The 20,217-nt window shown below is 38.8% G+C and overlaps 1 protein-coding gene across 1 annotated transcript in view; it reads right to left on the bottom strand.

Moving 5' to 3' along the window:
* The window catches only part of cd82b (CD82 molecule b), a 39,716-nt gene extending 19,719 nt beyond the window's left edge, over window positions 1–19,997 (bottom strand). The window contains exons 1-3 of the mRNA XM_079825027.1: window positions 19,841–19,997; window positions 8,667–8,739; window positions 6,164–6,236 (exon numbers count right to left, since the gene is read on the bottom strand). Coding sequence (XP_079681153.1) covers window positions 6,164–6,236; window positions 8,667–8,729 — 136 coding nt within the window. The 5' untranslated portion in view covers window positions 8,730–8,739; window positions 19,841–19,997. The remainder of the gene's footprint in view (window positions 1–6,163; window positions 6,237–8,666; window positions 8,740–19,840) is intronic.
* Window positions 19,998–20,217: the final 220 nt, after the last annotated feature.

Below are 20,217 nucleotides of genomic sequence, written 5' to 3'. Positions count from 1 at the left end.
ACTAGCAGCAACGAAAGCTGACTGTGTTGTCGCCTCTCGTCGGCTGCGTCTCGGCCAAAAAGCAGCGCTTGATCACATCTAAAGGACTAAAGGTGACTGTCAACTAGCATGTGTATTCTGCTCCTGTGTGCAAGTTAATATCCGTCTATATCAGCAGGTATCAATAGTCCATTTCCATCACTCAAAAATGGAAACCGATACTAGGACTGCAGATATACAAACCCAAAACAAAGCAGCGCTTGCTTAGCATTTTAAATATCAATCACACTGATCACTTTCTTCATTCAAGTCGGCTCATGTCATTATAAAAATATTTGTGCATTCGAATGTTCCAGGTAAGATGATGTAAAATTATAACAGCGTTCTGTCTTTACTTCTTTACTCGCTTTCATCACTTTTGTGCACTGACTTGTTCGTTAAACTGAACAGCCAATTAGAGTTCTCTCTCTCACTGGGCGATTCAACAAACTGAATCGGCCCAAAAAACCCAGACGCCATCTGACTAGAGCTAACTGTGTGGAGCACACCAGTAAAATTAAGACGAACAACACTCAAAAACATCCCGACACTGCCCAACGGCAAACTATCGGCTTGGTGTGTACCGGCATTTAGGTTCAATGTTAAAAAAAGACAATGAATGATTGCTATGCAAACAAGACTAAATGTATAAAAAAATTGTCCGGACCAAAAGAACCAAGATGAACAAACTACAAATGTAAACACACCCAAACATGTACAACTTTAGGACCCTGCACACAGTTGAAAATGTACGTACCAGCTAGGGCTGTGCAATTAATCGAATTTCGATTTCGATTTCGATTTTGCCTCCCAACGATCACCAAAATAGTACAATCGAGAAAAAACGATTATTTTGCCTTGCGTTCTGAATGAAACGCGCATGCGCTCATCCGCCCCTCCCGAAGCCACAAACTTTCTCAGATCGGGAGTCTCGTGTGCATATCATCCGCTGGAATTTAAAAACTCTGCGCGAGTAAAGATGGCAGAAGGAGGGCAGTTACAGCAGCGTTTGGTGAGCAAAAAAGGCAAAACCAACTCCGTTGTCTGGGAACAGTTTGGCTTTGAGGAATCAGACGACGAGCAGAAACATGCTACGTGCAAGATTTGCTACATGGTAGTGGCTGCAACGCAAGGGAACATCACGAATTTGTTTAACCACTTGAAAATTAAACAGTGTGACCTATGACAATCTAATAAAGAAACAAAAATTGACGAGAGCAGGGGTGCCGTGTAAACGTCCTTTTTTCCCCTCATATTTTTCAAATAATTCTCTCTTTGTAAACTTTGTTCAATGCATGCGAGTGCTGCCGTATGTTTGAATATGACCAGTCGTTTTGCCCGTCATCACCCGGGTTTAGTGCCAGAAGACGCGAATGAGAAGCCGCGCGCGCTGTGAGGAATTGTATCTCTGTGCGTTCATCCGGGAGCGCGCACACATCTCTCAGCGCGCAAATACTGAGTTCTCTTTCAAGTCTTGCTCTTGAACGGACAAACTCACACAAAACGTATGTCAACATGTCCATCTTGATGAGTATCCTAGCAGACATAGTCTGTATATGCCTTAAGTAAACTTTATACAGTCGATAAAGACGACGCATATCCGATCCGGATTGAATAGCTTTTGTAAGTTTAATAGGATTCATCTTTAATTTATGCACTCAAATATGCAATGTTATTTTACATTTGAGACATTTCTGTACCTGAAAACTAAGGTTAGACGTACCTGAAAAGCATATCTAGCCGAACCATATTGTTGATCTTATTTATTTGTGATTATCATTTTTACATGAATACTTTTATACTTTGATTTGAATATATGTTATATTATTTATTTTAATAGTTCAAAAAGTACAACAAATGTTACAATTTCAATTGAATTGTTGAAAGGTGTATTTTTAATAAATACAACACATTCCCAAAGTCATGTGAAATAATCGTGTTACATAATCGTGATTTCAATATTGACCAAAATAATCGTGATTATGATTTTTTCCATAATCGAGCAGCCCTAGTACCAGCCTCTGAGGCTTCAAACAACCAAACATTGACTAGTAACATGTTCTAGGTATTGAGTTATACTATTGCTGTTTAACTTCATTGCACAAATTAATGGGCTACTTGAAAAGGAAGTAAACCTTTATGTGAACAATAGAGATGAGATTGCAACAATATAGATAATGATAAAATTCCCAAGACTCCCTTAGACTTTATAGCCATGCAGTTGTGTGGAAGTCTATAAAAAAACAACCTGGGAGGAAGGGAAGAAAATACCACAGAGATCAGAGAACACACCTTCCCGTTATTCTCGTGCTCAATAGGGCCCTAAACCACAGACTAACAAAGTCAACAAACAAACTCCTCGTGCAGCGCAGTGTGGGAGTGACCACTAATGGACCCTTACAGTAAAACAGAGGACTAATGGACCATGTGTTAGCAAAAAGGCAAGGTTGGAGTTGAGGGACCCGAAGTATAAGGATATCCTAAGATATTCCCTGCTATCTCCAGAGGAACAGCGGAATTAGAAAAACAATGTTTCCAAAAATGGTCACGATAACAGAGACTCCAGTACTGATATTTGGAGACACTGGAACAGACAAAGTGAGTGGAAAGAATGGCGGTGTGACCAGCTTGGCAAACAATTTTGGAGCTTGTCAGCTTCATATAAATATACCCCTGCAGTAATTTGTTTAACCGAGCATGTGCTATATAAAGACTTCTCTAAACCTCAATCTTCTCTAATCATCTTGACTGAGGGAATTTGGCTTGGTCTTATGAAAATATTTAATTTGAATGCCTATTTTCAAACACTGTACTTCAGTAAATTCTGAAAATAAGTTCTTTAGCAATGGTGTGAAGAAAAAAAAAAAACTTTTAGCTTAAAGGGATAGTTCACCCAAACATTTTAATTCTGCACTGTCAACCCGAACACAAAATAATTAATTGGTTTGAGTAGAGCCAACTCAAATTAGTTCAACTTTTATGAGTATTTAGAACTTTCTTTTTCTTTTCTCTCAAAACTGACACATTTTAAGTAATCTGCATTGTTTCATTGTTTTGAGTTACATAAACTTTTAGACAAACTTAAATTTAACTGAAACTGAGCTGGGATTTCCATTTCCCAGCATGCTTTGCTATGACACTTAAAAAGGGAGAGTAAATGCTAAAATTAGGGGTTATGTTTTTTTGTGCAAGATTAATGTTAATTTGGAGTTTAATATTTGCTATGCTAGTTCAGAAGAGTTTCTGTTATGTTGGGTTTTTTTTTTTGGGGGGGGGGGGTTAGGATCTGATGAAATCTGATGGCTCTGAAAGTACCCCATTGGCTCAATGGCACGTTACACTCTCAAGACCCTTAAAATGTACTAAAGACGTTGTTACAAAGTCCATCTCACTACAGTGGTTCTAAAATAACTTTATGAATCGGCGACAATAGTTTTTGTGCGCAAAAAAACCCTAAATAACGACTTACATAGTGATGACGATTTCAAAACACGGCCTCATGAAGCTTCGAAGCGTTATGAATCAGTGAGTCGATTCAGCAGTTTGAATCGCCAAATTTCAGCAGTTTGGCGGTTTGACACGCGAGCCGAATCATCATTCGGCTCACTGATTCATAACGTTTCGAAGCTTCATGAGGCCGTGTTTTGAAATCGTCATCACTATATAAGTCGTTATTTAGGGTTTTTTTGTGCACAAAAACTATTGTCGCCGATTCATAAAGTTATTTTAGAACCACAGTAGTGAGATGGACTTTGTAACGACGTCTTTAGTACCTTTTAAGGGTCTTGAAAGTGTAACGTGCCATTGAGCCAATGGAGGCCTTTCAGAGCCATCAGATTTCAACTAAAATATCTTCATTTCTGTTCTGAAGATGAACGGAGGTCTGACGGGTGTCGAACGACATGAGGGCAAGTCATTAATGACAGAATTTTCATTTTTGGGTGAACTAACCCTTTAAGGAGCCGGACCTGATATTCTGTGTGAAGCAGGGCCGGAACATGCCGGCCAAGTGAGTATTTAGGGTTTTTAACCCTAAAACAATGATAAAACAATGAATAGTAAGTTCTGTCATATTATTACATATTATTACAGTTTTTTGCCATGGTATTGATTCAGTATCGGTATTGAGGTATTTTAGTCTGGTATTGTATCGAAGTCTTAATTTTGGTATCGTGACAAGACTATTCTATATAAAAAGTCTTTGCTGAGATTCTCTTTTTTTTTTGTTATGTTGGTTTACAAATTTGTGCCTTTTTACATTTTTACTCTTTTAGTTTTACATTTTGTCTAGGGTACACTACTGAAGGCCAACGATGCAATTTTTTAAAGTAAACTTGTTGAAAATTGTGATAAATTAGTCGATAGATTAATCGATAAATTAGTCGATAGATTAATCGACATAAAAATAGTCGTTAGTGGCAGCCCTACAATGTACGAGTACAAAATAGAATACAAGTTCTGTTTGCATAAAAAAATTGAGGCAATCAGTTATGAAATTTAAGTTAATAAATTTAAAGTTTGAGTTTTGCCAACTTATTTGGGTTTACAGTGTGTTATTTACTCACCATCACATCATTCTTTCTTTCTAATGTGGACATGTGGAAGATATTTTAATGAATCTTGGTAACCAAACAGGTGCCCATTGACTTTCATTGTTTCGACACAAAAAAACAAGTAGTGCTCACTGCAGAGCCAAATGACGTCCAGCTCCCCTAATCTGGACGTAATGGGTGGAGCTTAACCTTATTAGGTTCAGGGATAGGGGATAGGGGATAGGGTAAGATTAGGGTGTGGCCCCATCCATTACACCTAGAGAGGGGGAACTGGACGTCAAGCTCCACCCATTACACCCAGAGAGGAGGAGCTGTGTCAACTCCACCCATTTGGCTCTGCCTTTCCAAAAAATTGACAACTCTGATCCACAGAGGAAAGACAGACATGTAGGTTTGGAATGGCATGTGAGTAAATGATGACAGAATTTTCTGAATGTTCCCTTTAAAAGTTTTGTTCAATGCTAAATCAGTGCTGAAGAGTTTGGAAGCATTAATAACAAATCAAGGAGATTTATGCTAGATTTCCACCCTCGTTTTCACGTTCCACTCTCTTTCAGTACGGGGTCTTCATGGCTTTGGCTGTCCAGACAGAGGCAGTATGGGTATGAGTTTGATTCACCACAAATCAAGTACGTTTGATCTCGGTTCGGCTTTTGGATCTCGTTCATTTAATATTTAATATCTCTCTTCCCTTATTTCGCAAACTTTCGCTCTCTGTTTAAGTGAGCATCAGATGGTTTACTTAACATCTGTGTGGCCGCATGTGTGCGTGAATAAACACAGAGAGTACAGTGTGGGAGGGGGTTTATGGAAAAACTTGGTTAATGGCAAAAAAATTAAAACTCCCCATGCCAAGCGCACATATAACAGCTGCGTGTACTGTGCATTCCCATGTACATCAAATAAACACCAGTTTGAACTCAAGAGTGAAGACAGAAAAATGTATAACCAGCAACATTAATGCTCTGACTCAATGAATACGGTTAACTTTCTATCAGGACATAAAAAGAGAAGAGACACATAGCCAATACACACCAATTCAAAGGGTTGATAAGATTTTTTAAATGTTTTTGACAGAAAGCTGCATTTATTGGATCAAAAATACAGTAAAAACAGCAATATTATGAAATATTACTAGAATTAAAAATATTTGAATATATTTGAATATGCATTTTTTCCTATGATTGCAAAGCTGCATTTTCAGCATCATTATTTCAATCTTTCAGTGTCACATGATCCTTCAGAAATCATTCTAATATGGGGTTTTGCTGCTCAAGAAACATTTATTATCAATGTTGTCACTTTTGATTAAATTAATGCATCCTTGCTGAAAAAAAAAGTATAAAAACACCTTACTGAGCCAAAACTGATCCTAAAAATATCCAAACCCACATTTTTAAAGCATTTTTTTCACAAATGTTTTCTCAGTTTTTGAGTAAGCATTTGTGCTACCATCACAAATCCTGAACTTTCAATTTCTGACCAATATCAAATAACAAATAATAGTTGTAGCCGGTTTTAATAACATATACTAACAGGGACACTGTTACATACATCAGAACAGGAAATTATGTTACTGTTTTTGTACTTACGCAAAACCATGATGAAACTCTGATTATCCAGCATGACCCACAGTCCAAAGCCCATGATTACAGCTCCAAAAATCTAAAGGGCAAAAGAAACAGGCATGAACAAACACAACGAACATGTTGCATGAGTGTTTGTCTCATTCTGGACCTGTTTGGTTCCTCAAGGATGATAAAACTGTGCTGCCATTAAGATTTGCTAAAGAGAGACAGCAATTCTCCACAGAATTGAGTTCTCATGCATTCCGGCCACAAAGTTCAAAACTAATGGATCCAAGGTGTCCTCTAAATGAACTGGATCAGAGAAGTTTAATTTCCTCTTGTCAGGGGGCAGTTCCCCTGTATCAGTCTGGCGTCTGTGGCTTCTAACACTGAGGGTTGTCCTCTAAGCAACTGTGGAGAGGGAAGCAGTAAAACACCAGGCTACTGTACAATTAAAGGGCCTTCAGGAGGGAGAACCAGTGACACACACTTTTCATTAGCCTTTGACCCTTTATAACATGTCTAGATGAAGGTTGTAGAAACGCAACAGAGATCAGAGCCCTGCTTCCTTACTGAGGATTTCCTAGCAGGGATTTCCAAAATATCACACTGCAGCGTATTTTTATTTGTTATGTAATGCAAAAATGGAAAAGAAAAATAAATAAAAGCAAAATATATTTTAAAAAAGTACTTTTTTTTACATGTCACACACATGGCAGAGGCAAAACATTATTTCCACAAATATATATATTTTTAAATTTCTAAAAAAGCATGAAAATAAAAAAGCATGTTTCAACTCAAATTAAGTGAATACTTATCGTTCAGATCCTGAAAGCTTAGCTCATACTCACAGTTGATCCACTTGCTACTTAAGCATAAATACTAGAGATGCACCGATACTACATTTCTGATCCGAAAGCCGATTATTCTGAATGATATTTGCAGATACCAATACAGTTACATTTTTTGAAAGAAAACAAAAGTCTCTCCCAACTAATGCTATACAGAGAACCCTCTCATTTGGTACATTACTATAATATTAGAGGTTAAACTTAACAAAACAGCATAAACTGTTATATTCAATAACATCATATTCAACTGCTATTTATTTCTGATTTGATCTTGCACTCAAATAAAATCTGTAGATAGTTTTTATAAACACTTGTCTTCATGACAAATGTTTTCAAACATGCATATATAATTAACACAAAATACTCTCTCAATAAATTGAACACTGGATAACTTTCCTGATGTAAATGCAATGTTAATTGTCTGTTTTATTGGCATCTTAAAACGCTGATTAAGCGAGTACATGAGACATGACACATTGTGGTAAGTTGTACTGTATCTTTCAACATACCTTTTGATGTTCATGCATGTTTTTTGTAGTATAACTTGTATTAAAGTGGAAGAAAAGACTTGAGCGATCTGTCACATCACATTAAAGGGATAGCTCACCCAAAAATGAAAATGTGCTGTTTATCTGCTTACCCCCGTGCGCTTGCTTTAAATCTGGCCGCTTTGCTTCTAGTGGCTGAGAGAGAGAGCTAGAGAGATTGCTATTTTTTTTCACCTTATTTCCCGGCTCACACTTTTCTTATCCTAATTTTACAATTTGCAAGTTACACAAAACACTCAAGCAGTGCTGACTGACTGTGATCACGGCCAGGTGTTCTCCAAGTCTGACTGACTCCGGTATTACACACAATGTTAAACAGACCCGGAGTAACAGATCGGGACCCGACCCGGCTGACCATTTAAAATATAGATCCGAACCCGTACGGGTCCCGAGTGCTCCGTGTAGACCTCTATTACCATTCACATGCATTATACGACTGACAGACTGCAACGGTTGGAGTTAAAAATCGTCATTTGTGTTCTACTGAAGAAACAAAGTCACCTATATCTTGGATGCCCTGGGGGTAAGCAGATAAACATCAAATTTTCATTTTCGGGTGAACTACCCCTTTAAAGAGCGTCAAAACGTCATTTATCGTTTAAATTTCCTGATAAAACGGACAGAATTTGATTTGAGACATATCAGAAGCAACAAAGCTCTGTGATAATTTGATGGGAGGTGCGCTACAAATAATGTTTGGTTTAGTGAAAAAACACAGACCACTACAGGTGATTCATAGGGTCAAATAGAGCCTGTTTTCACATTACTAATTTTTTTTTTCCACCACCAATTTTTGTTATTAATGACAACTGCCATATAATGATAATTTGAGCAGTCTATTTTTCCTTTTCTTTTTAAAATCATTTTTACATAAATTGAGGTTTATGCAAAAAAGTTTTTTATATGCATCAGTGGTTAGAAACTTCTCTAAATATTTACATTTTCTTCAAGATTTCCCAAAAGGCTCCATTTTCAATATTCCGCTCTCAATAGTAACCTCTGTTTCAGCCTCATGGTAGACCTGAAGACCAGAGCTAATGACAGGGAGCCACATGACTAATGAGCGGAGCTCAAGGGCAGAGATCCTGCTGAGATACAGAATAAAGGTGTAGGAGTGTGCACACTTACAAAGAAGAGGAGGTTGAACAAGAACAGGAAGTACTTGGTGGCGGCAACGCATCCTTTCCCCATGACTGCAGCTCTGTAAAAGAGAGGAAATGTCATCAAAACTCAGAGATATGAAAACACCAGTGATGATTAAGACCAGTTTTGGACATGACAAAGATAAGTTTCATGGTAATAAATAGTCTGCAGGTGTAATCTCTCGCTGATATAAAGTGGAAACAACAGTTTTATAAAATCACAGCTGCAATATAGTTTTTAGTCCAAGTGTTATGGGGAGTTTCGGTTCCATTTATGAATGATATTAATCTAACGCTTTAGAAATTAGCCTTCCATATCTTTGTAGGGTTTCTGATTAAGTTCCAGTGAATCACGTCACAATAATAACCCACATTGGTGGGGGAAATATTTCAACGTTTTCTTGTTTGTGTCTGACACATGTCAGAGAGTCATGCAAAGGTATAATTAGTATTGGTGAAAGCAAACAAAGATAATACACAATTATCAAAAGACTTTTCTTTTTGGACAAATAGATCTCAGGAGTATAATGTATTCTCAACTGGTGGTATCAACATAGAAAATATATTCTTGAAAACTCACAGATGTGGATTCGGACGGCAATTAAATGACCACACAACCTTGGTGTTTGTCAAAACAGTATATGGGATTTTTATGTGGGTGGTGGGAGAAAAACACTGACATTCTGGATTCGGACGGCAATAAAATCACAGACTAGCCCCTGTCAATGATGAAAATACCTTATGACCCCACGAGAAACAATTACCGTCCCAATAGGGCTATATACAATAAATCATTTTGATTCTGTGATGGGTTGCCACTTGATGTACAACGTAAAATCAAGTTCCTGAAACAACTGTAGTTGAGAACTACTGACTTAAACTACTGAAGGCAGTGTCTCACAATTATGTTCCTTTTTGGAAAGAAATGGTATCTGTGAGGATTTCCCGTCAGGATTTAGACCGTATCATAGTACTGAGACTGCTCTCATCAGAGTTACAAATGATTTACTCTTATCATCCGATCGTAGCTGTATCTCTCTATTAGTGTTACTCGATCTTAGCGCTGCATTTGATACTATCGACATTTGATACTACTACTCGAAAATGATGTAGGCATTAGTGGAATTGCTTTGTCATGGTTTAAATCATACCTATGTGACCGTTATCAGTTTGTAGCAGTAAATTAAGAGATGTCACACCGATCACAAGTTCAGTATGGAGTACCGCAGGGCTCAGTGCTAGGACTGCTGCTCTTCACCCTGTACATGCTACCACTGGGAGATATCATTAGGAAGCATGGCATTAGTTTTCATTGTTATGCTGACGATACTCAGCTCTATATTTCTTCACGCCCTGAAGAAACTTACCAATTCACAAGATTAACGGAATGCATAGCTGATATAAAACATTGGATGACCAGTAATTTCCTGCAACTCAATTCAGAAAAAACTGAATTTTTAATTATTGGACAAAAAAGCTCCACAAGTAGTAACCTAGAATACTGTCTAACACTTGATGGCTGCTCTGTCAAGTCCTCGTCGTCGGTGAGGAACCTGGGAGTGCTCTTTGATGCCAATCTTTCGTTTGAAAGCCACGTTTCTAGCATCTGTAAAACTGCATTCTACCATCTTAAAAATATATCTAAATTACGGCACATGCTCTCAATGCAAAATGCTGAACAGTTAGTTCATGCGTTCATGACCTTAAGGTTAGATTATTGTAATGCTCTACTGGGTGGTTGCCCTGCTCGCTTAATAAACAAACTCCAGCTGGTCCAAAACACAGCAGCTCGAGTTCTTACTAGAACCAGGAAGTATGACCATATTAGCCCAGTTCTGTCAACACTGCACTGGCTGCCTATTAAACATTGCATACATTTTAAAATTTTGCTTATTACTTACAAAGCACTAAATGGTTTAGCTCCCCAATACTTGAGCGAGCTCTTAACACATTATACTCCATCACGTCTACTGTGCTCTCAAAATTCTGGCCAGAATATCCAAATATAGAGAATATCCAAATCAACTGCAGGCGGTGGATCCGTTTCCTATTTAGCACCATAACTCTGGAACAGTCTTCCTAACATTGTACGGGAAGCAGACACACTCTGTCAGTTTAAAACTAGACTAAAAACACATCTCTTTACTATGGCATACACATAAAACACTTTTTCAATTAAATGATTGTTAGGCTGCATTAACTAGGTCAGCCGGAACCGGGAACACTTCCCATAACACCTGATGTACTCGTTACATCATCAGAAGAATGGCATCTACGCTAATGATAGTCTCTATGTTTTATCCCGAGGCTTACTGCAGTCAGCCGGATCCGGGCCGTATCCAGATCAGATGGTGGACCTGCGCCCAGACAAGACCAACGCATGACCCTGAAGTGTCTGCAGAGACCGTGTCAATTAGACGCTCCCTGGAATTGCCTCATCGACACGGCATCCTCAATAAATCCGTCTCCGGCGTGATGACTCCGCTTGTTAGAATATTACAATTTATTAATACTTAAATCGATATATCATCCTCAATAAATCCGTCTCCGGCGTGATGACTCCGCTTGTTAGAATATTACAATTTATTAATACTTAAATCGATATATCATCCTCAATAAACCCGTCTCCGGCGTGTTGCCTCCGATCCTTCGAATATTCCGATCTATTATGACCTCTGACCTGTAAAGTTGTCAGAATAATAATCATACGCTGTTTGTTGATTGACCAGAGGAGAACTGGCACCCCGACTGAGCCTGGTTTCTCCCAAGGTTTATTTTTCTCCATTAGGTCACCTGATGGGGTTTTGGTTTCCTTGCCACTGTTGCCTCTGGCTTGGCGTGCTCAGTTGAGGACACTACATTTTTCAACTAAATATCCAAATAAATCTAATTATTAAACTAAATTAACCATATAAACTAAATTACTGATCTAATTACTGATCTAAAGCCCACACTGTCACTTTATGATAATTGAAATGAACTGATGGCATCACCGTTTTCTCCAGAACGGCTAGACGGCTGAATAAAATTATGCTGCATTATTTTCCTGTTTAAAGGGGCTATATGCAACGTTTTCCCCCAAAATAAACGTAACAATAGCCTTTTTATTTTACCATTTATGACTCAAACATCTCCTGAGGAGCATACTGACACCTTGTCCGCTCACAGTGGGTGCACCTATAAGCCTGTATCCTATTTTTCCTATTTTCTGGCGGGTCGTCTTTTCCCGCGCTGTCTGCGGATGTGACGTCACCACCGCTGCGAGAGCGAGCAGAAAATGAGAGCAGTTCTGTTTTTTGGGCACAGGTGTCAGTCGCGTGTTTAAATTTCAGAAAAACGCATATAGCCCCTTTAACACTGTAAAGCTACTTTGAAACAATCTGCATTGTTAAAAGCGCTATATAAATAAAGTTGACTTGACTTAAATGTTAAGATTGCTCAGATGGACTGGTTTATGATTTAAAGGGCATACGAAATGGCTCTTAAAAATATTTGCACTCTCTTCAAAAGTTCTCTATGAAGACCCTGGGAATAAAGTGTGAGATTTCTGTGAGGGGATTCAAAATGCAACCATGAGTGCATGAGATTTTCATTTTTCACTTGGACAGTTTCTCTTACACACACACACACACACACAAACACACACAAAATCCAGTAACCCAGAGTAATAAGCAATATATCAGGATATGAAGCCAGAGAGTCAGAGAGCCAAGTTTACTTGGCTTCATCTCTTCTAAGTACTCCAGGGAGCTATAAACCAGAGTCTGGACTTTTCTGCACTGAATGCAGTCTTTTTCTCGATTTTATTAATTTACAAAGGGGAGTTCAGAGGAATAACAACACAGCCGATGTATTTCCCCCTCTTTCCACATGTTCACGGTCATGACAAAAGTTAAAACTACTGCACTACACAAGATTTGACTTTCTCTTATTCTTCAACCTTCAGCAGTTTAGCCGGAGAAAACAATCCTAAATTTGGAAGGGGAAGTACAAATGGCAACAGATGCAAGTTTCATCAGGTTTCAGATGATTTGGCTTCCTATCCCAAAAAATCCTATGTGTTAAAAGCATTCACAAAACTGCAGCAGCCATCAGAACCCGCAGCCACAAGAACTATCCCATTTAAAAGGCCAAAGTACATTACAATCTCTCTCAGGATTATAGTGACCTCAGTTGCAGGAAGGTTTTGCGATCTGGAAGCTGAGGTACCCTGTCATCTAGGTTCTTTACTAATCTCTACAGTCACTCACTATCAGCTGCACTGTAACTGTGCTGATGTCTCCCTTTCTCTGGTCAATCACAACATCCCCTCCATAATACGATGATGGCATGCTGTCCCATTACATACAATAGACAAAAGCCGTCTTATCCTAGGATTTTTAGCACAACACAAAGGGGTATCTGAACACACCCGACCAAGCTTCACACTGCTGATGTTAGACACTTACTATTGATCACATGACCAGAAATGTAATCCAGGATATTTTTTATGGACAATAACAATATTTGCTATGGCTTTAGTTCAATCAAGCTTTTTAAAGGGATAGTTCATCCTAAAATGTTATTCTGTCATTAATTACTCACCCTCATGTCGTTCCAAACCCGTTAGAATTTCGTTCATTTTCAGAACGCAAATGAAGATCTTTTTGATGAAATCTGAGCTTTCTGTCCCTCTATTGACAGCTACACAACTACCACTTTGACGCTTCAAAAAGTTCATAAAGAGATTGAAAACTAATCCATATCAATTGAGCGGTTTAGTCCACATTTTCTGAAGATGAACAGATTTTATTCACTTATAAACGCACACACCAGTTGTGGTAAATGGAAGCTCAAGCATGTTCGCTTGACGTGCAAGAACCAATGAGGTTCATTCTGTGTTACGCAGCACGTTTGAGTTTCCTCAAGAACCAATGAGGTTCATTCTGTGTTACGCAGCACGTTTGAGCTTCCTCAAGAACCAATGAGGTTCATTCTCGTGTTGCACAGCACGTTTAAACTTCAGCAAGAACCAATGAGGTTCATTCTCGTGTTACGCAGCATATTTGAGCTTCCTTAAGAATCAATGAGGATCATTCTCGTGTTACACAGCACATTTGAGCGAAAGCAAGAACCAATGAAGTTTGCTCTTGTGTTCACGTTCGGTTGAGCTTCTGTTTATGTTGGCTGATCAAAGTTTATATGTGAATAAATGCCTAAATTAATTCTGTTCATCATATAAAGCGATCAAGTCTCTTCAGAAAATTTGGACTAAACCGCTCCACTCTTATGGATTAGTTTTATGATCTCTTTATGAACGTTTTGAAGCGTCAAAGTGGTAGTCAGACAGAAAGCTCTCAGATTTCATCAAAAGGATCTGTCTTCTTTCTTTATACGCTCAAGTTCAAATGTCAACCATAAAAACAGTTCAAACAGTTAGTAATTTAGGCTGATCCCAAAGACCCAAATTACTAGCCAAGTACTAATTCGCCCCTTCTGGGTCACACAAGACACTATTTTTGCATAACCCTATGATTTCACCCCAGCCAACATCTTTTATACTCTAAGGGCATTCCTATAGCAACCATAATTGAGGCAGCGTGAATGCTCCACTTAAGAGGGGAAACAGTCTCACGCCCCAGTTACCCATGAGTGCCCCCCTCTCACCCCTCCATCAAGAAGACGGTCGAGCCATAGCTAAATGAGAGCCGGGTCTTCAACAGCCACATCACAAGCATTACGATCATAGAAGGGGAAACAATTATCTAAATTTCCTGTGCTATTTGTCAACACATGTTAGTAATCCTACATCATTCTCTGCAAATATTCACAACACAGCCTCCCACAGTTTCAGTGGTTTGGGCAGTCTGTTGAACATCTCTGGCCCATAATGCTACTTTGCATTGATGCACTTTTAGGGTGTGCTCTCACTTGGCATGTTTGGTTCCATTAAAACAAACTCTGGATCGATTGCTCCGTTATGGCCAATTAACACCGCACAGACAAACAAGTTGGCCGTTGGATTTAGAATTTTATGAAAAATAAATGTCATGTTCACACTGCCCCAACAGACACCAACAAACTCGAGCACCCACGGAAATGGTCCAGCTCCCACAGAAAAACACGAGATTCGTTTTAACCAATAAAAATAGAAGACCGCAGCTTTCAGACATGTTTTAGGGTTAATTTGAGCCCGTTTCTATGCCGTTAAATGTCCATCTAACGAATATCTCCACTCGCAGGCGGACTTCTTTCACTCTAGTACAAAACTTACTTGCTTAGATCTTATGTGAAGGCGCTCAAATTTTGTCCAGTGTCTAGAATTGACCTATCAGTAAGCCCCACCCCCCTTAGTTACTGTTGCTAACTTGTACAAGCAAACGGAGTTGCTAACTGTCTTACAACTGTCAGTTTTTTTTTTTTTATCCCAAATTGTTTTTGGATACAGAATGTAGCGGACCCCGCCCCGATTGAAGTCCTTAGTAAGACAGACCGTAAACTTATATTTAAACTCACAGGAGGAAAAAAAAAAAAAATGTATACAAAAACAAATTAGAAGATAAAATCACAATAAAGTCTATATACTGTATAATAAGATATATAAAATATTTTAAAATAAATATGGTGGGAGATTAATTTGGAAGCTGAAACCTAAAGATGTCCGAGTTCCGGCCCCCGTGCAACTGATTCTCAACTGCCATTGGCTCATCTGCATTAGAGGGGAGGGGCTTACCGATAGGTCAATTGTCTTCTGATTTGTCCAGAAACCTGCCATTTTCCCTACAAGGATAATTTACTAAGCACGTCCAGGAGCTACACGCAGTCTTTGCAAGGGACTTGCCTCATCGTCATGGCAACGGTTAGAGTTTGTTGTCGTTTGTTGGAAAATCATTCCACGACCCAACAAACGCAGATTGAACATGTTGAGTTGGGAGAAAACAAACCCCGACCAACGCCAACAAACACCGTCAGGGGTATCATACTAATCCAACAAACTCCAACAGACGAGCATGTTGGTGTTTGTTGGCTTTTGTCGGTGCGGTGTGAATTGGCCTTTAGTGTGGTTCACTAATGAGGTTTTAAACACCGTATGAAAACCCATTTGTGCAATATAGGACTTTCATTTAAAAGTAGCAGTAAAACCGTAGTAGTCGTATCTTTTCTTCCATATTGTGATGTACATCTGAACGCAATTAATTATTGACATTGATATGCATGATCGGTTGTTGACTGGATATTTAAATGCGGCTGTTGTGCTCAAAAGTGGAGGCAGATGAACGTGAGACTAAAGATTTGTTTACACTTGTAATTTCGGTTCGATTGATTCGTTTGGTCTGGTCCACTTAGTGTCCACATTGGCATCTTAACACCAAGCCTTAAGATACCAAATCTAAAAGTAAAAGGGATCCGTTCACAACCTGATTGGTCGACTTTTATTACATATATTTTGCTACAGAGCTTAACAAACATCCAAAACAATGCTGTCCGCTTGTTGTATGTGCATAGCTATATATGATGGTATTTTGTAGGGCTGTACGATTATTCGGAAAATAATCTAAACCGAAATTCAGACCTTCAGACCTTCTAACCGACGTATTTTTCCCATGTCGGTTATTTCGGTTTTAGTGACGTGACCCTGCCCCGTCAGTCACATCAAATGCAGTTAGCAGGCACACAGAGCGATGCAGGAGCAGTTATCTTTGTTTATAGATGCCCAGAATCCCTATAGTAAATGCATGTTTTACACAGTTTATACAGGTCAGTTAATTGCCGTTCTTATAGCCTACGCGCTGCCCCACACACACACACAAACACGGCGCACGCAAGCCCCGAAGCCAGATCGCTTTCACTTTTGTCCTCATAAAGTTTGTCAAGTAAATGCGTTTAAAGGCCTGCAAGTTTGAACATTTAAAGCGATCGTGCACTATTCAAAAACAACAACACGGAAAATATATCCGTTCAGTGCTCAGCTGTTTTCAGTGACACAGAGAGCAGAGCCGTGTCGTGTCTCTGACAACGCGCGCGCACCCTGAAGGCAGATCTTTCACCTGCGTCCTCACAAAGCTTTGTCATTTGTATGTTTTAAGACCTGCCAGTTTGAACATTAAAGCGATTTTAGACCATCAGATGTGTATTATGTTGAACTAATGCCTGATATATTGTGACAAACGAACACTCAGACAGAAGCTCGCACATCACGTGATGATCGCGCGCAGAGAGCAGCACAGAAATGCAGTGTCAACCGTCCTGTGACTAAAGTAAAGTCACTAAAGTAGCTTTGAAACTCAACTCAACCGTTATAGGCATATATTTTAATACCTTTGAGGGAAGTACAAACCACAGCTTAATAAAGAATAGAGACGGTATGAGTAATTCACACACACAATCACTCTCTCATTAATGCATTCAAATAAATGTAATGTAGGCCTATAGTGCTAATTTATCTGTATCTGAAGTACAACAAACACAAATCTGCCCCATAGACTATAACTGCTGAAAGAGAACCGTTTCCTTCAAGTATTTTAAAATCACAAAGAAATGCACTTTTCCACCTTTAATAGTAGAAAATATTTACAGTAAAAATCTAATTCAGGAACTTACTCAAAAAACTTAGGGCAAAAAATGGAAAGCCACAAAAAAAACAACAAAAAATTAAAAAGCAAAATAATCGTTCATTAATCGTATCCGAGGTAAAATGTTCAATTAATCGAGGTTTTTATTTTTGGTCAATTCGTTACAGCCCTAATATTTTGACCAGCTGGGAACTCATGAAAAGCTTATAAAATGTGTAAAGGAGTCAAAACAGCAGCAGGAATCCCTCCTTCACACACACACACACACACAAACGAAGATCTGCTGCGAGGAGACGTGTTTCTGACGCCTGTACCGAACTGTGATTGGCAACTTCGCGACTATGACGAGAAAAAACAGGTGTGCTTAAGCATTCGGTCCTTTTTAGGGTCCTATCTTGTGGCATCATGTCCTGTTTTTGGTTTGTTTACATCTTTGGTCCGTGTTGCGTTCATATTTCATTCGAATCCCATCAGAGTTTGTTTGGAAGCAGACCGATGCCCATCTTTTCAGCGGTCTTTGTCCGTTTGTTTGGTGTGCACCAGGGTTCGGATAGCAGCGTTCGCACTTATTCAAATTAACCGCACCAGGGTTCGTTGTCACTTACATGAGATCACAGCAATAGCGAAACACAACAATCCAACCAATTACAGATGAACAAAATCAAGTCCCTTCCTACAGTGTTTCTTGTTCGAGAAGCGGTTTCACTCAGATATGTCACAACAGGGAAGAAAAGAGTATAGTAACTTCCTATTGATGCTGACTTTAAACACCTTATAACTAAGCCTACGAGAAATCAGAATTGGAAAGACATTTTATTGAACGCTACATGTTCAAATGCAGTGTGCACGAACATGCAAGCAAAGCTACAACTGGTTTGCAAAAATAAATATTGTTCCACATTAAATCTTTTTTTAGGAAGCCCCCAAACCTAAATTCCTCTCATGAAAAAGAGCTGCCTATTAACTTTCTGCTGCGGGCCTGTCTTGGCAAAGGCCACTCTCAAACACACAGTGGCATCCCATTTTTAGCTGGCTCCAAGAGCAGGAGTTTTCCAGCAAGGAAAATTCGAAGTAAAAGAAGAGGAACATCTGTATCCTGGCTCTCTCTCTCTCTCTCAGTGGGCTCATTCCAGTCAAAGACACATCATGGGAGGTCTGCCAGCTCTTAACCTTTTATGGGCCTGAAGAAGCATCCAGTACTTAGCCCAAACTCAATTCTGACCCATTTTCACATCTGTGTTTTCATTTTTCATTTTCATTGTTTTCATGCAACGGTCACCGTTCTGACAGCAAACCAGTGCCCCTAAAATACCAGAGCATGTTTATTAAATGTTAATGTTTTTCTGACTCGTTCAGGACATGTACTGCCATGTCAGATCAACAGTTTCAAGAGAAACTTGTTAAACAGGTTACCTAATGTCAATATACTACTTGAAAATAATACATCCGGTTTAATGGCACAAATATTTGTAGTTAACTCCTTGAGTACTGAGATTTGTCTTCCAAAGTTGTTTTTTTTCCATACTGGAAATCAATCGCGTCCATCAACTGTTTGTTTACCCATATTCTTCACAATATCTTCTTTTGTGTTCAGCAAAGGAAAGAAATTCATACAGGTTTGGAACAACTTGAGGATTTAAATGTTCATTTTTGGGTGAACCCTCCCATTAATGGCTCAGACATTTAAACCCAAGATCAGAAACGTATTTTACTTAAATATATAAGATCTGAAGGCCTGGCAAGTGTTGTGTATATTTGATTTGCATTTTGCGTAGCCCTAGCAGTGACAAATCTCAGTACTCAAGGAAGATGATAAGGAGTTACCTACAAATATATGTGCCATTAAACCATATGGGTTATTGGGGAAATAAATATAGGCCTAATGGTTTTTACAAACTTGCTTAGAGAGAGTCTCTTCAACTTTTTGCTTGCAAACTGTTCAAAACAGTTAATAGTTTACTTGAGAGAGAAAACTTGTGAATTGTGGTCTGACATGTTTCGACTCAATTACCACTAGTAGCTAATGAATAAATACTAGTGTCAAATGGAATAAGTACTAGTCGCATGAACTTCGATACTAGTCTGTATTAAAGATTAAATGTTAAGACGGCTTGCCATACTGTACCAACTACTAGAACGCGCAGCTTCTTTAAAAACGAGGCTGTCTCGCTGCTCACTGTTTCAAAGTAGACAACTTGTTGGTTATTATCAGCTTCCTAACTTCACAACAAGCCTAATCGTCATTAAAAACCACAGCTGCAAGCATTGGCTAACCTCACGTGTGAACGAGAAGTGCATGTGCGTGTTGAGGGTATTGCGTTAAATTCAGCTGTTGGCGATTGTTCACAGTCAGGAACGCAGTGAAATTGATGAAAGCTGCCAGTGCCACATCAGCGAGGTTTAAAGCAATACACAAAGAAGAAAACGCACTCCTAAATAGTTACACAGACATAGTTTACAATGAAAGAAAGCGCGAATAAGGTACAAAGTTCATCAGTAGCCTATCTTATTAACTAGTATGATTCACTTTTTGGCACGCCATTAGTAAATTAAATCACCCTTTTTACGATTTGTACTGTCATTTTAGATGGAAGGGAAATTCATTTACCTCTTTTGTGTCAAGTCTCAAGGAAGATCCGTTGAGCAGATGTCAGTGAGTTCGTTATCGTGCCACTGGAGTCTGAACAAAAAGAGTAAAGACGCGAGCACCAGCATGAGAAGAAACCACTCTTTAACCCTTTCCTGCCCTGCCCGACTGACTGACTGAACACCAAGTTACCACGGAGACCATAGTTTCCGCCAAAGTCAGAATTTCGCCACAGTTATTGCACTGCCTACTGTAAAAAAATAAAAAAGGAAAAACTTAAAAAATAACCCTTTCAATAAAAACAAAAAAAAAGCTGTCAGGACCGTTTTATTTAATTGCGTTTTTATTACAGAGTTGGCAAATATCTTGTTTCCTCTTTTTTTATAGGATAAAAACAG

This window comes from Gobio gobio, assembly GCF_949357685.1.
Source record: "Gobio gobio genome assembly, chromosome: 9".
NCBI classification, from domain to species: Eukaryota; Metazoa; Chordata; class Actinopteri; order Cypriniformes; family Gobionidae; genus Gobio; species Gobio gobio.
Note: the sequence above shows the minus strand (reverse complement) of the source record. Positions and strands in the feature narration are given on the sequence as shown.